The 13,995-nt window shown below is 42.9% G+C and overlaps 2 protein-coding genes across 2 annotated transcripts in view; one reads left to right on the forward strand and one right to left on the reverse strand.

Moving 5' to 3' along the window:
* CACNA1C (calcium voltage-gated channel subunit alpha1 C) overlaps nt 1-13,995 on the reverse strand; it is a 754,651-nt gene that overhangs the window by 683,629 nt on the left and 57,027 nt on the right.
* Nucleotides 4,885-5,230, forward strand: LOC129503387 (small ubiquitin-related modifier 1-like). The gene has a single exon (XM_055315412.1). It carries the CDS (start codon nt 4,911-4,913, stop codon nt 5,214-5,216), a length of 306 nt encoding a protein of 101 aa, XP_055171387.1. The 5' UTR covers nt 4,885-4,910; the 3' UTR covers nt 5,217-5,230.

Here is a 13,995-nt window from a genome sequence, read left to right on the forward strand (position 1 = left end):
TTTCACAGCTCCTGCATAAAAATATTGCATCTCCAATGAACACCAAACAAATGTAATGGATTGGTTTAATTCACATCTGAACACCCACAAACTCATCTGCCTAATAACCTTGCTGTTTCCAGCAGGTTTTCATGCTTGTCAATTATTCTGAAACATCAATTGTCCTAACTTTGACTTAATTTAAAGATGCATTTGGCAGGTTTAGCTAGTAAAGGAAGAAAAACCAAGATGCTAAGTCCATTTTTTAAAAGTCTTTTGCAAGAGCATTGGAGTTCTTTCTCAATGTGTGCCACTGATAAGCACGTGGTTGAGCCTCCTGCCTGGAGGAGGCCCAAGTTGGGGAAGGTGACAGGTTGATGCTCATGTTAGCGACAGTCTGTGACACTGAGGCTGATGGGAGTCATTATGATATAGACACTCAGATGAAACCTAAGCCTGGGAAAGAGAGGGATGGGTGTTTGGGATGGCAGGAAATTCCCCCACCCCATCCCCCACCACAACATGCCCTCCATCTCCAGCTACCAGGACTCCGGCAGACAATGTCCCTCACTCACATCTGTGCCAACCTGCACAGAGTTTGCAGCAAGGAGAGGGTCCGAATGGGAGCTAGGGGTTAAACTTTCTTGCCGCACAAAACACACACATATACAGAGAGAAAGAGAGAGAGAGAGAGAGAGACCATTTGTCTCCCGGATAAAGAAATAGCAAACAAACATGATGGTTACATATTCATGGTGAGACTAAACTCAAGTGCCTTCTCTCCCCTGAGCCTGCCATTGTTCACTCTCAGGGCCTCTCAGGAAGGGTTGAACAGGACTTGAACTCTTCAAGGGAATTTTTTTTAAAAAAGAAGAAGAAAAGAAAAGAAAACCACTGAGCCATCTATATTGCAAATGGTACCAAAATTTTTTTTTGGCTATATGAGGAAATCCAAGGAGATATTAAAGCTTATTTCCCACTGAGATAGAATTAACTTCCACATACTCTAGAACCTTCCAAATGTAGGAGAGAAAAGAGGTGCCTGGATGGCTCAGTCAGCTAAGCATCTGACTCTTGATTTCGATTCAGGTCATGATCTCAGGATGGTGAGATATAGCCCCACATCAGGCTCCACACTCAGCAGAGTCTACTTGAGATCCTCTCCCTCTGCCCCTCCCCCTGCACTCTCTCTCTCTCTCTCTAAAATAAATAAGTCTTAAAAAGAGAGAGAGAGAGAATATAGGAGAAACTGAAGGGGGAAGATATCATTACTTTGTCTTTGATAGGAAGTTGACACTAGGACAAAAGAGAAACCACCAAGAGGCAAAGTTTATGTCCAACAATAAAATTTTATGAAAACAAATCATTCTATGAAAGATAATAATATTAATATTTAGCACCTCTATAAGACATGTTCCTTTAACTCCTTTAAATCCTTTAAATCTCTTATATACAATAACTCAGAGAATCCTTACAACCACCTGGGCAGGTGGTTACACGGCCTGGGCAGCTACCAGCCCCACTCGTATGTGAAGAAACAGCACAGCAAGTGACAGGGTTGGGATTGCGTGCTAGACAATAGAGGAGTAGAAGTCAAACTCTGAAGGGTTGTGCTGCCTCAGATGCTGAACTGAACCCGCAGCAAAGCCTGGCATCCTGCTGATTCTGTGCAGAAAGGGGAAGCACAGGGATGCCTGGGCTGGCCAAGACTGCTCTGGCCAGGCCACTGTCATAAAGTTTCACTACAGTTTGGGTTCCCAACCATGGCTGTCCCCTGGAAGAGCATAAGCATGCCTGTGCCTGGGACCCACCCCAGAGGTGCTGATTTAATCAGTTAGGAGTTCAGCCTGGGCATTAGGATTTGTAAGTCTCCCCAGTGATTCTGTTGTGCATTCAAAACCTTTGCTCTGGAATAAGGGGAAGCCAGAGAGGAAAAGAGGCAGAGGCTCAAGTGGACTTACTTTCAAACTTTACGTCCATAGAAAATAAGGGTGGATATAAAAAGAAACTTATTCTTCAACCTTCTTCTGCCCAAAGACATGGGACAAGGAAGGAAGGATGGGAGCCAGGAAAGCATTGTCTTCCAAATGGTCTATCCTGGAGAACTCAGCTCAACTCTATATTCACCATGCTGCCTACCTGTGTGCTAAGGAACCTGGCCCACCATTTAGCCAACTCAAGCTCACCTGGACACCAGAAGGCTCAGGGAAGCAAAAATATGGATAAGTTCAAGTTTCCCCATACTGAGATCATAGTGATGAGAAAGAATCCAGGTTGGGCCCCTAAGAGAATGAAGAGGTGTCTGACCCTTTGGATATTCCAATTTTGATGAGGAGGAGAGGGTCTGCCTGGTGGGGACCAGGAATGGCCATGGGTATTTTACATAGCAGGGCCACAATAGAACAAAATCTCATTAGCAACGCATGTTAGGAGACCTATGAAAAGGTCTAGGCCTCTCTGTCCATCCTTAATCAGGAATAAGTTGCACCTGTGGAGACCTGTCTTGCCCTCAGCAGCAAGTACACACCTGTGGGTTCTTGCCCATCACAGGGAACAATGAGAAGGTCGAAGAGGTCAAGACACAGCTTGCTTCTGCTTTGGAACCTAAACTCATGGGCATGTCCCAACCTGCTGTTGGTCCTCTTGCTGGCTGCCTAACTCACCTGTTGTATTAAAGTCCACGTTGGATCCTTTCTGCCTCAGCTACTCTGAGTTCAACTTCTCTGAGTTGACGCTCATGGTGCCTGGACCTACAGGGTGGCTTGTACACAGCTTCAGACCTGTGGAGCATGGCTTTGTCCTGCTCAGGCTCTGTTGCTCATCAGATCTCTGGCTGCTTGCCCTGCCTGTTTCTCTGCCCTGCTGTGGCCCATGCCTGTCCTCTGGAAAGAATAGCACAAATAATCCCATCAATAAAGAAAGACAACTTCTTAAGCACTTGAGGAAACAGGGCACAGACCCCTGTATGCAGACAGAAGGCAGAGTCCAGGGCATACCTGAGAATCATGAAGAAGGACCAAAACAGTACAGGTAACCATGTGGGATCAGGAAAAGGAGGCTGCTGCTTTCCTCACCACAGCCCAAATAGAGACTGAACCCGCAAAATTTGGCTTGAAAAAATATGTTTTTGGCACATATGTCTATGTGGCACATTTGTCTATGAAGTTCTTGGTTTATGAGGGTAAGGAAATTAAAACAAAAGACATTTATGTTGGGCAAGATTTGATCTTGACAATGTTCCTTTAACTGATGTAAAATGTGATGAAATTGACTGTAATTGATTCCAAGGAAGGTTGCCAGAAATTCTTCAGCATTAGATCCAACCTTAAAATGTGAATTATTGGACCTGATTAGGATGGTGATATTATTTTTTTAATCTCTCTTCTAGAGTTCAGATGTTCATCCTTACAGACAAGGAACTCACTCATCAAGTTAACAAACAGAACACCTCAACATTATGAAATGACACTTACTTATTGCTCTGCTAATCTACATGATGGCATTGTTGCCAAGAACCAGTGGGACCACGTGTTAGCTAGTTCCACTTGGGATCACCCGCGGGCTGAACTGTCCAGCCTCTGAAGTCTATTCCTTCTTCATGGTAGAGATGCCAGCCCAATCATCCGAGTTCACAAATACCTGGGCACAAGCACGTGTCTAAAATGGCCTCAGAGATAAGACTCTAGATAGGATAGCAGGTGGTGAGCTTTCTCTGCCCTTGGGCTCCTGTCCTGAGGAACTAGGGACAGGTTGGTAGTAAGAAAGGGGACTGTCTCTTATCAATGACAGAGATCTGGAGTGAAAGGGAAGAGAGATATAGAAAACAGAAAACTGTGTTGTGGTCAGTTAGCCTCACTTCAGGGGGATGCTGGGAGATGAAAGGGAAACTGGGATCCTTTAACCAAAATGCAGTATAAATATCAAGGAAAGGAAAAAAGTACTGATGCATGCAACAATGTGGATGAACCTTTAAAGTGTTATGCTGGGCACCCCAGGTGGCTCAGCGGTTTAGCGCCGCCTTCAGTCCAGGGTGTGATCCTGGAGACCGGGGAGTCCCGCATCAGGCTCCCTGCATGAAGCCTGCTTCTCCCTCTGCCTCTCTCTCTCTCTCTCTCTCTCTCTCTCTCTCTCTCTCTTTCTCTGTGTGTGTTTGTGTGTGTGTCTCTATGAATAAATAAATAAAATCTTTTAAAAAATGAATAAATAAATAAAGTGTTATGCTGAGTGAAGTTAGCCAGATATAAAAGTTCACATATTGTATGATGCCATGTATCTGAAAAATCCAAAGTCCAGAATAAGTAAGTCTATAAAGACAGAAAGTGGATTAGAGGTTGACAGGGGCTGGGAGGAGGGGGAATGAGGAATGGCTGCTCTTTGGGGACCGGGTTTGCTTTGGGAGTGATGAAAATGCATGGTGTCCAGATAGAAGCGCTGGTCGCTCAACATTGTGAATGTATGTAATACCACTGAACGGAACACAATAAACGGGTTAATTTTATGTTGAGTGAATGTTACCTCAATAGAAAATGATTTTTTCTAACTGCAGCATAAACATATTGGGGCAAAGAATACAAAGTGGTTTTGGATAGACTGCAGATTGTGTCAGATGTCACAATTTGGAAAATCCCAGAAGACTAAGCAAGTCATTTCTGGTGATGGGGACTTCAGCCCTCACTCAATTATCTACAACATAACACAAGCTTCCAGTTCCAATAGCCTATGATCTTATCACTCCTCCCACCACATGATAATGGCTTTAACAGACATGAGGGAACACACACCCACAAACATGGTCATCCTTGGCATCAAATATAATAGGATCAACAAGTTACAATGCATCCAAGGGGAGATGGATTTGTAAACCCCGGAGTGAGGTTCTGCCTACCAGAGGCCACTGTAGTGCGGAGACCCTGGGTGAATCCAACGTCACCATGTCTGACCAGGAGGCAAAACCTTCAACTGAGGACTTGGGGGATAAGAAGGAAGGAGAATACATTAAACTCAAAGTCATTGGACAGGATAGCAGTGAGATTCACTTCAAAGTGAAAATGACAACACATCTCAAGAAACTCAAAGAATCATACTGTCAAAGACAGGGAGTTCTCATGAATTCACTCAGGTTTCTCTTTGAAGGTCAGAGAATTGCTGATAATCACACTCCAAAAGAACTGGGAATGGAGGAAGAAGATGTGATTGAAGTTTATCAGGAACAAACAGGGGGTCATTCAATGATTTAGATATTCTCTTTACTTTTTTTCTTTATCCTCAATCCTTTTTTATTTTTAAAAATAGTTCTTTTGTAATGTGGTGTTCAAAACGGAATTGAAAACTGGCACCCTATCTCTTTAAAACATCTGGTAATTTGAATTCTAGTCCCCATTATTCATTATCACTTGTTTTCATTGTGCTGATTTTTGGTGATCAAACCTCATCCCCCTTCATATTGTCCTTTCCTTTTTAAAAATTACATGTGTGCACAGAGAGGCCACCTTTTCCAGGACTGTGCATTTTCAGGCTTGTGATAAATAAGATCGACCAATACAAGTGTTCATGATGACTTTCCAATTGGCCCTGAAGTTCTAGCATGTGATTGCTTCACTCCTGGACTATGACTTTCAGTGGGAGATGGAAGTTTTTCAGAGAACTTAACTGTGGAAAAATTACCTTTCCTTAACTTGAAGCTTCTTTTAAAATTTGAGGGTCTGGACCAAAAGAAGAGAAATATCAGGCTGGAGTCGAGAAGACAGAGATGATGAGAGTAAATGACTAACTCCAAAGATGGCTTCACTGAAGAGAAAGCATTTTAAGATAAAAGTCTTGTCAGAAGATCCCAGAAAAGTTCTAATTTTCATTAGCAGTTAATAAAGTTATTCATGCAGAAGTGTATTCAGCAGAACACTGCTCTTTTTTATTTTATTTGTATTTTTTGGCCTGGGATATGGGTTTTAAATGGACATTGTACCAGCTTCATTAAAATAAACAAAATATTTGTAAAAACAAAAACAAAAACCAAAAAACAATGCATCCAAGGGAAAGTTACAGAAGAGCCCAGGATTCAAAGAGCTAATGATTCAAACTTTTAAATAAAAACTAATGTTTATTGAATATTTACTCCTTGCCATGCACTGTTGGCAGTACTTGTATGTGCACTGATTTATCTCACCTGCACAACAGCTGTTTTACAGCTGGGGAAACAGAACTCGAGGAAGGTTAAGGAGCTTAAGTTTATGTGAGGTCATACAGCTAGCAAGGGTGGAGAAGAGATGTGAGCCCAGACAGTCCAAATCCAGTACCTATTTGTTTAACCTCAGTGCTCTATGGCATCTTTGTAAGCAGAATCCAATTTCTTTTAGGTTCTAGTTTAGCTCTAAGGTTGGTGCTAATAGCCCCATCTTGGTCATGACTACACTGAGGAATCCAAGAGTCATTAGGAAGAGTAAAGAACCGTGGACTGGTAGACAAGAGATCAATGTTTTATTTTTTTCTATTTATTTATTTATTTTATTATAAATTTATTTTTTATTGGTGTTCAATTTTCCAACATATAGAATAACACCCAGTGCTCATCCTGTCAAGTACCCACCTCAGTGCCCGTCACCCAGTCACCCCCACCCCCCGCTCACCTCCCCTTCCACCACCCCTAGTTCGTTTCCTAGAGTTAGGAGTCTCTCATGTTCTGTCTCCCTTTCTGATATTTCCTACCCATTTCTTCTCCCTTCCCTTCTATTCCATTTCACTATTATTTATATTCCTCAAATGAATGAGAACATACACTGTTTGTCCTTCTCTGATTGACTTACTTCACTCAGCATAATACCCTCCAGTTCCATCCACGTCAAAGCAAATGGTGGGTATTTGTCGTTTCTAATGGCTGAGTAATATTCCATTGTATGCATGAACCACATCTTCTTTATCCATTCATCTTTCGATGGACACCGAGGCTCCTTCCACAGTTTGGCTATTGTGGACATGGCTGCTAGAAACATCGGGGTGCAGGTGTCCCAGCGTTTCATTGCATCTGTATCTTTGCGGTAAATCCCAAGCAGTGCAATTGCTGGGTCATAGGGCAGGTCTATTTTTAACTCTTTGAGGAACCTCCACACAGTTTTCCAGAGTGGCTGCACCAGTTCACATTCCTGCCAAGAGTGCAGGAGGGTTCCCCTTTCTCCACATCCTCTCCAAATTGAGGAAGACACAAAGAGATGGAAAAATATTTCATGCTCATGGATTGGAAGAATTAATATAGTGAAAATGTCAATGTTACCCAGGGCAATTTACACGTTTACTGCAATCCCTATCAAAATACCATGGACTTTCTTCAGAGAGTTGGAACAAATTATTTTAAGATTTGTGCGGAACCAGAAAAAAACCCGAATAGCCAGGGGAATTTTAAAAAAGAAAACCATAGCTGGGGGCATCACAATGCCAGATTTCAGGTTGTACTACAAAGCTGTGGTCATCAAGACAGTGTGGTACTGGCACAAAAACAGACACATAGATCAATGGAACGGAATAGAGAACCCAGAAGTGGACCCTCAACTTTATGGTCAACTAATATTCGACAAAGGAGGAAAGACAATCCACTGGAAGAAAGACAGTCTCTTCAATAAATGGGGCTGGGAAAATTGGACATCCACATGCAGAAGAATGAAACTAGACCACTCTCTTGCACCAGACACAAAGATAAACTCGAAATGGATGAAGGATCTTAATGTGAGACAAGATTCCATCAAAATCCTAGAGGAGAACACAGGCAACACCCTTTTTGAACTTGGCCACAGTAACTTCTTACAAGATTCATCCATGAAGGCAAGAGAAACAAAAGCAAAAATGAACTATTGGGACTTCATAAAGATAAGAAGCTTCTGCACAGCAAAGGATACAGTCAACAAAACTAAAAGACAACCTACAGAATGGGAGAAGATATTTGCAAATGACTTATCAGATAAAGGGCTAGTATCCAAGATCTATAAAGAACTTATTAAACTCAACACCAAGGAAACAAACAATCCAATCATGAAATGGGCAAAAAGACATGAACAGAAATCTCACAGAGGAAGACATAGACATGGCCAACAAGCACATGAGGAAATGCTCCGCATCACTTGCCATCAGGGAAATACAAATCAAAACCACAATGAGATACCACCTCACACCAGTGAGAATGGGGAAAATTAACAAAGAGATCAATGTTTTAGATCCATCTTGGTCATTGCTATGGTGACCATGGGCAGATTTTACAATCTCCATGGCCCTCAGTATCCTCTTCTGTAAAACTGATAATTAGGCTAGATCAAGTTTTCCAATTATTTAAGCAGCAGAACTCATTCTTAGAATGAAATGTACTTAGAAGGCCAACATGCACAGGAGATAAAAGTATGGAGCTTTTCTGGATGAAGGTGGCAGAGGAAGAAAGCAGAACCCCTCTCCATGCCACACGCAGTTCCTGAGACACTTTCTTGGAACCCCCATGACCCTGTGAGACCCACTTGAATAGAAATTCATGCAGTTCTTCTGAAAATAAAACCTAAAAAACTTAATTTCAATACCACATCTTTAGGCTTTCTTCAACATGGTGGGGAAACTTAGAATATTCTAGTCACTTTGCTCAAAGATACTTGTTTGGATTGGTGTCCTTATACAGAGTTGGTGAAGATCTCAGGTAAGAAGTGTAAGTGAGGGGTGCCTGAGTGGCTTAGTCAGTTAAGCGTCTGCCTTCTGCTCAGGTCATGAACCCGAGGTCCTGGGATTGAGCCCCACATCAGACTTCCTGCTCAGCCAGGGACGGGGGGCCTGCTTCTCCCTCTCCCTCTGCCCTTCCCCTCTACTGACTTGTGTTTGCTTGCTCTCTCTCAGATGCACACACTCTCTCTCTCAAATGAATAAATCTTAAAAAAAAAAAAAGAAGTGCAAGTGGGGTCCCTCCAGGGATGTAACGTCGGACCAACATAAAAATGTTCAAAACCTCAGCCCTCCAAGGATCTCCCCTCTTGGGAGACAAGCTTTCAACTCAGAATCTGTATGTTTTGTCTAAATACTCTCTAATTATGAAGCTGCATCATTTATTAGAGTTTTACATCAATCGACTTCATTCTTCATAAAACTTGATCCTGACATCTTGCTGGATTCCTGCAATTAAACTTGATCAGTGAATAATGGGTCAAGAAATGTCAGGAGAGGCTGAGTCTCTCATAATAATTCTGGAAATATCAGCTGACAGAGACCTTCAGGGAAGAGAACTTCTGCTGTAAACATCCATGCTCAAGTCAGCCCCTCTCACTCCACAGGCATTTATAAATTCAAGTTTGCTGCAGTGCTTGGAAGAGGTTATACAACTGTTATGGTGCAGTGTTCAAGGCAGACGGCTACCCCATAACTCAGAGGCCAAGACAAACAGGAATATATTAATAGCAGCCATAACATAAAGATAATTTATTTTCAGTATCTGGGAGCTAAGGGGATCAGCAGATAAACTGTTAAGCATTTAGGCATTAAAGCAGTGGAGCTTTATGGGGTGGAGGGAGCCGGGGGGTGGGGTGCAGCTTGCACAGGAGTTGGACTGAGAGAAAGATTGATCTCCTTTGGAAACAATGCAGCATCTGAACCAATTAAGCTAAAAACAATTATGTGGTTATGGGCAACACCAGACAAAAAGGAAAAGATACTTCCTACTAAACCCCCTTGCTCTGCCATCTGGGTGGCGTATACCATCCCAGGGACAAGCATTTCTTGGTACTGGAAGGGAGATTATACCAGGAAATATTTTTCTTTTCCCAATCCCCTCTCGCTCCACATCATGGTTCAGATTGCTGGCCAGACAGTAGGAAACAAACAAAACTTCACTATTTGAATTTAATAAAATATCACAGTACCTTTCTTTAGGGAATGGCAGGAAAGAATTAGAAGCTATTTCTCTACTTTTTTTTTAACCCATAAAACCTGAAGTGAAAGAAACATTTTGCAGTTTTTGTTTTTCTTTAACACACAGCAGGGAACACATTTTGATTGTGTACTCCCAGAACAGATACTACACCCTCCCCAAAATGTCACGAAGTAAACTTAATTAGAAAATAGTCTGACTGCCCAACAGGCTGACCATAACATCCAAAATTTTGTGCTTATGCTGTAAACTCACACAAAATGCTTATAATCAACCCTAAAAAGTAATAATATCAATATTGTTTTGCTCTTAGGAGCTAACATCAAAAATTAAATGTCACAGGGGTATACATCACTGGCGGGCTGTGTTGAAAAGTGAATTGATGTTTATCAGCTACGAGGTAGGACATGGCCTTCTGCAGAGGCATAAAGGCTACCGGCACTCTCGCTCGTAGCTTCCTCCACATCCAGTGAGTGAGTCATCCTCATGCTCTCAGATGTGCTCTGCTCATTCATTCCTAGCCTCTCCTCACCCCCTTCCTTCTCGTGCTGTACTCAGCAGGAATTTGAATCAAACTGACCCATCTGCCCTGGGCTTACTCCCTACTCCACTCATTTTTTCACCTGAATCCAACATCATCATTCTAATATACATATGTGACCATGACACTCCCCTCCTTAAGAGGTCCAGGGGTCCCCGTTCCCTACAGAATCATCCAAATGCTTTAGCAAAGCTTGTAAGCACTTCACCATCTTGCCCACCTCACCTTTTTAGCATTTTCTCCTGCTCATCTTCCCCTTTGCCCAGCCAAACACACATAGACCTCCAAATCCTACCTCACTAAAACCATGGAACATACTCAATTACACTTGTAACTGTCTCTCCTCTTCCATTTGATAGGCCATCAGAAATGCCAGCTCCTTCGATAAAACTTTCCAACATTCCTAGGCAGTTGGTTTTCTTATCTTTCAAAGCATTGGCACATATGTCTACCAGTAATCATTTGTTCTCTTGTTTCCAGTAACTGCCTTCCTTCCTGAGTTATCTTATATAGGTGCCAGGAGAGAGACTGTCTTTGCATAACCAGTACCTTGCACAGTAGCGGGTACAGAGCAGGCCTTAATAAATGACTACTAAATGACTGTTAAATACGGGAGTAAAAGAATTCAAGTGTTTACAACCTCAGTGAGAAAAGAAGACAAAAATATGTGAAGTTTAAATACTTAGCAATAGAGATCAGTGATAGTTCAAGTCAACTGATAGAAGGAACATGAGAGAAAAACAAGTGTCAAAAAAAAAAAAATCAGTATTTTGCAGGAGGGCCTCTCCAAGAGAAGGTATTTGAGTCTCCAGTGGATGAAGAGGATTTGAATCAGAATACAAAAGACAAAACCGCATTCCAGGAGGCTGGAATGTGAGAGAAAAAAGAAAAGCAGGAAGGCTCAGCCTTGTTTGAAGGCTAAAAATAAAGCCATCCAAGAACCATTTTGGAGGCTTCCAGTAAACTAGTCCTCAACAAGAAAATGTCTGCCACTCCACTGTGCAGAACGCACAGGGCAAGGACAGGAAAAGCATACTGCCACATTCACTTCTAGAGCCCATGTGTACCCCCACCATGCCCCTTGTGGCTGGCCTACCAGCTATTGACCTGGGGGTGGGGGATCACACATCATTGGCCCTGCTCTGCTGAGACACCATCACCTGCAGTCAGCATTTACAGGTGTTGCATGGATCATGGAACCACAGAACATGTTTCCATATGGCCAGAGGTCATTCTTCCACTCTAACTGTAAGTAGGACAACTCTTTCCCCTTCCCTTCCCTACAGTCACAGAAATACAAATCCCACAGAGATGCAAATAATTCAGGTTGGAAGAACTAGAGACTGCAGCATTTTGTAGAAGGTATTAGAAGGGAGCATCCCCAGAAACCAGTGCTTAGAAACTATGCTTTGACAGGTACATAAATGAAGCCCAGTAGCTAGTAAAATGCATCATAAAGAGAGAAGGTGACTTTCTAGCACAATCCAAACAAGAATGCCACAGGATATGCTGAGGAGACCTAGCCTGGGCTGGTACAGAGGCCATGTCCATGGCCACACTGGCTGAAGGTTTGCACCAGCTCCTCAGAAGTGGGATGGAATGTTGGTGCCTGCTTTAGTCTTCATAATTCATTAACTATGAATGCATATACTAAAGTACATAGACATCCCCCGGTGGGCCCGAAGTGAAGATGTTCCCCACAGAACGCAGAACTTTTGTTTATCTTAACCAAATCCCAAGATAAAAAAGACTGCTGCTCATCTGCCAATATCCACTGGCACACGTCCCACACAGCTGCCCAGAATAAAGATTACATTCCCCTCTTCCAACAGACCAAGTTCTAGTTGTGGGACTGTGAGGGAGTGTGAGCACTGCAGTTCAACTTTCAGCTCCCCTTCTTTCATCCTGTCGCTGGGACTGTGAATATGCCAGGGAGCCATCTTGGGCCATGCTGGCAAAGGCAATGTTCTAGGTGCGGCAGTTGCCCTAACAAAATAGAAAGGACCTGGGTGTCTGACACTGGGAGACACCAGCTTGCTTGAAAGAGAATCAAATGTCTGCCCCCACTTAATTCACTGTGATTTAGGGTTTCTTTTACAGCAGCTGAATCTGTAGTCCATCTAAAGATGTCATGTACAAATACCTGGGTTATGTGGATCCTGCCTGACAGAGCTAAGACTCCATGGCCCTAAAGGAAAAGTCTGAAAGGCAACCTCCCATGTAACTTTCTCATGATGAGCCCATTTGCCTGTACACATCACTCTGATGCCGTACTCACAGTGCAGTGAATAAAAAGACCTCAGAAAATATCTTTTCATTGATTGAAAGCCTATGCGCTTTGAGTCAAGAGAAGGAAATGCAAACTCTAAGTCTGTCCATTCTCAAAATATGAAGCCTTATAAAAGTCCTGAGCTGGATATGAAGAGCTGTACTTGGTAATTGCTTACTGCAACCCCTTCACTTAAATGAGAGACGTAAAACTAGTCAGAAATCCAACTTTCGTAATTCTCAATGCAGGCGCTCCATACCTGACTGCCACTTTGAAGGAATTCACAGTCTAAATGAAGACTAATGAGCAGTGAAACATCATGTCAAGCAACTGATGTTATAAGAAAGTGTTACGGGATCCCTGGGTGGCGCAGCGGTTTGGCGCCTGCCTTTGGCCCAGGGCACGATCCTGGAGATCCAGGATCGAATCCCACGTCGGGTTCCTGGTGCATGGAGCCTGCTTCTCCCTCTGCCTCTGTCTCTGCCTCTCTCTCTCTCTCTGTGACTATCATAAATAAATAAATTAAAAAAAAAAAAGAAAGTGTTGCGCAGATGTGTGTGATTACATGTTGTTTGTCCTTTCCCTTAATTGGCAGTCATGGGTTGAGCCGCATTTACTTAGGCCCATTTTTGTTAAACTGGATTTAGTAAGACAACTGAAAGTGCTCCATCCAAGGAGCACGGACATGACCTCTTCCAGCTGACTTTTTCTGAAACAGTTACTTGAAAGATCCAGCTGCAGTTCCACATCCCACCTCTGCCCTGCTCTTGTGAAGTCTGCCTTCCTGGCATTTACAGCAGGCTGAGGAAGTAATGAGGAGATCCGGGAGCTCCCACATCAGCCAAAAGGAGGAAGCTCTCACTCAGCAGGTGGAGGTTTCTCCCAGGGAAATCCTGGAGGCCCATTGTTCCTGTCAACCACTATAATGTGCCCATAAATTTCATCTGACAGAAAATACGATGTCAAAGGAGTAGAAAGTAACAAAACCCAAAAATGTAAAAGCATCCTTGCCAGAATTCAGCTATCCTCCATACATAGGACTGAAGGTACAAGGAAAGAAACCATCCATACACTCAGCACCCACACCACTGCATCTGCCTGCTGGGGCTTTCTAGGGCAGTGAGATCAGGGCAGTGAATGGGGACTGGGTTTTACAGGTATTAACCTACAGAACTACAGAACACTAGATGCACTACATCGCCAAAAAAAAGTTGGCTTATTTATCAGCTTGATCGTTTCAATGGTGGGCCCAGAACCCATTAATTTTCAGGGCTCTGCATAAAATGATATTTCAGAGCTCCCTGTTTCCAATATGTTAGGATTGTT

This window comes from Nyctereutes procyonoides, unplaced genomic scaffold (genome assembly GCF_905146905.1).
Source record: "Nyctereutes procyonoides isolate TBG_1078 unplaced genomic scaffold, NYPRO_anot_genome, whole genome shotgun sequence".
Lineage (NCBI taxonomy): Eukaryota > Metazoa > Chordata > Mammalia > Carnivora > Canidae > Nyctereutes > Nyctereutes procyonoides.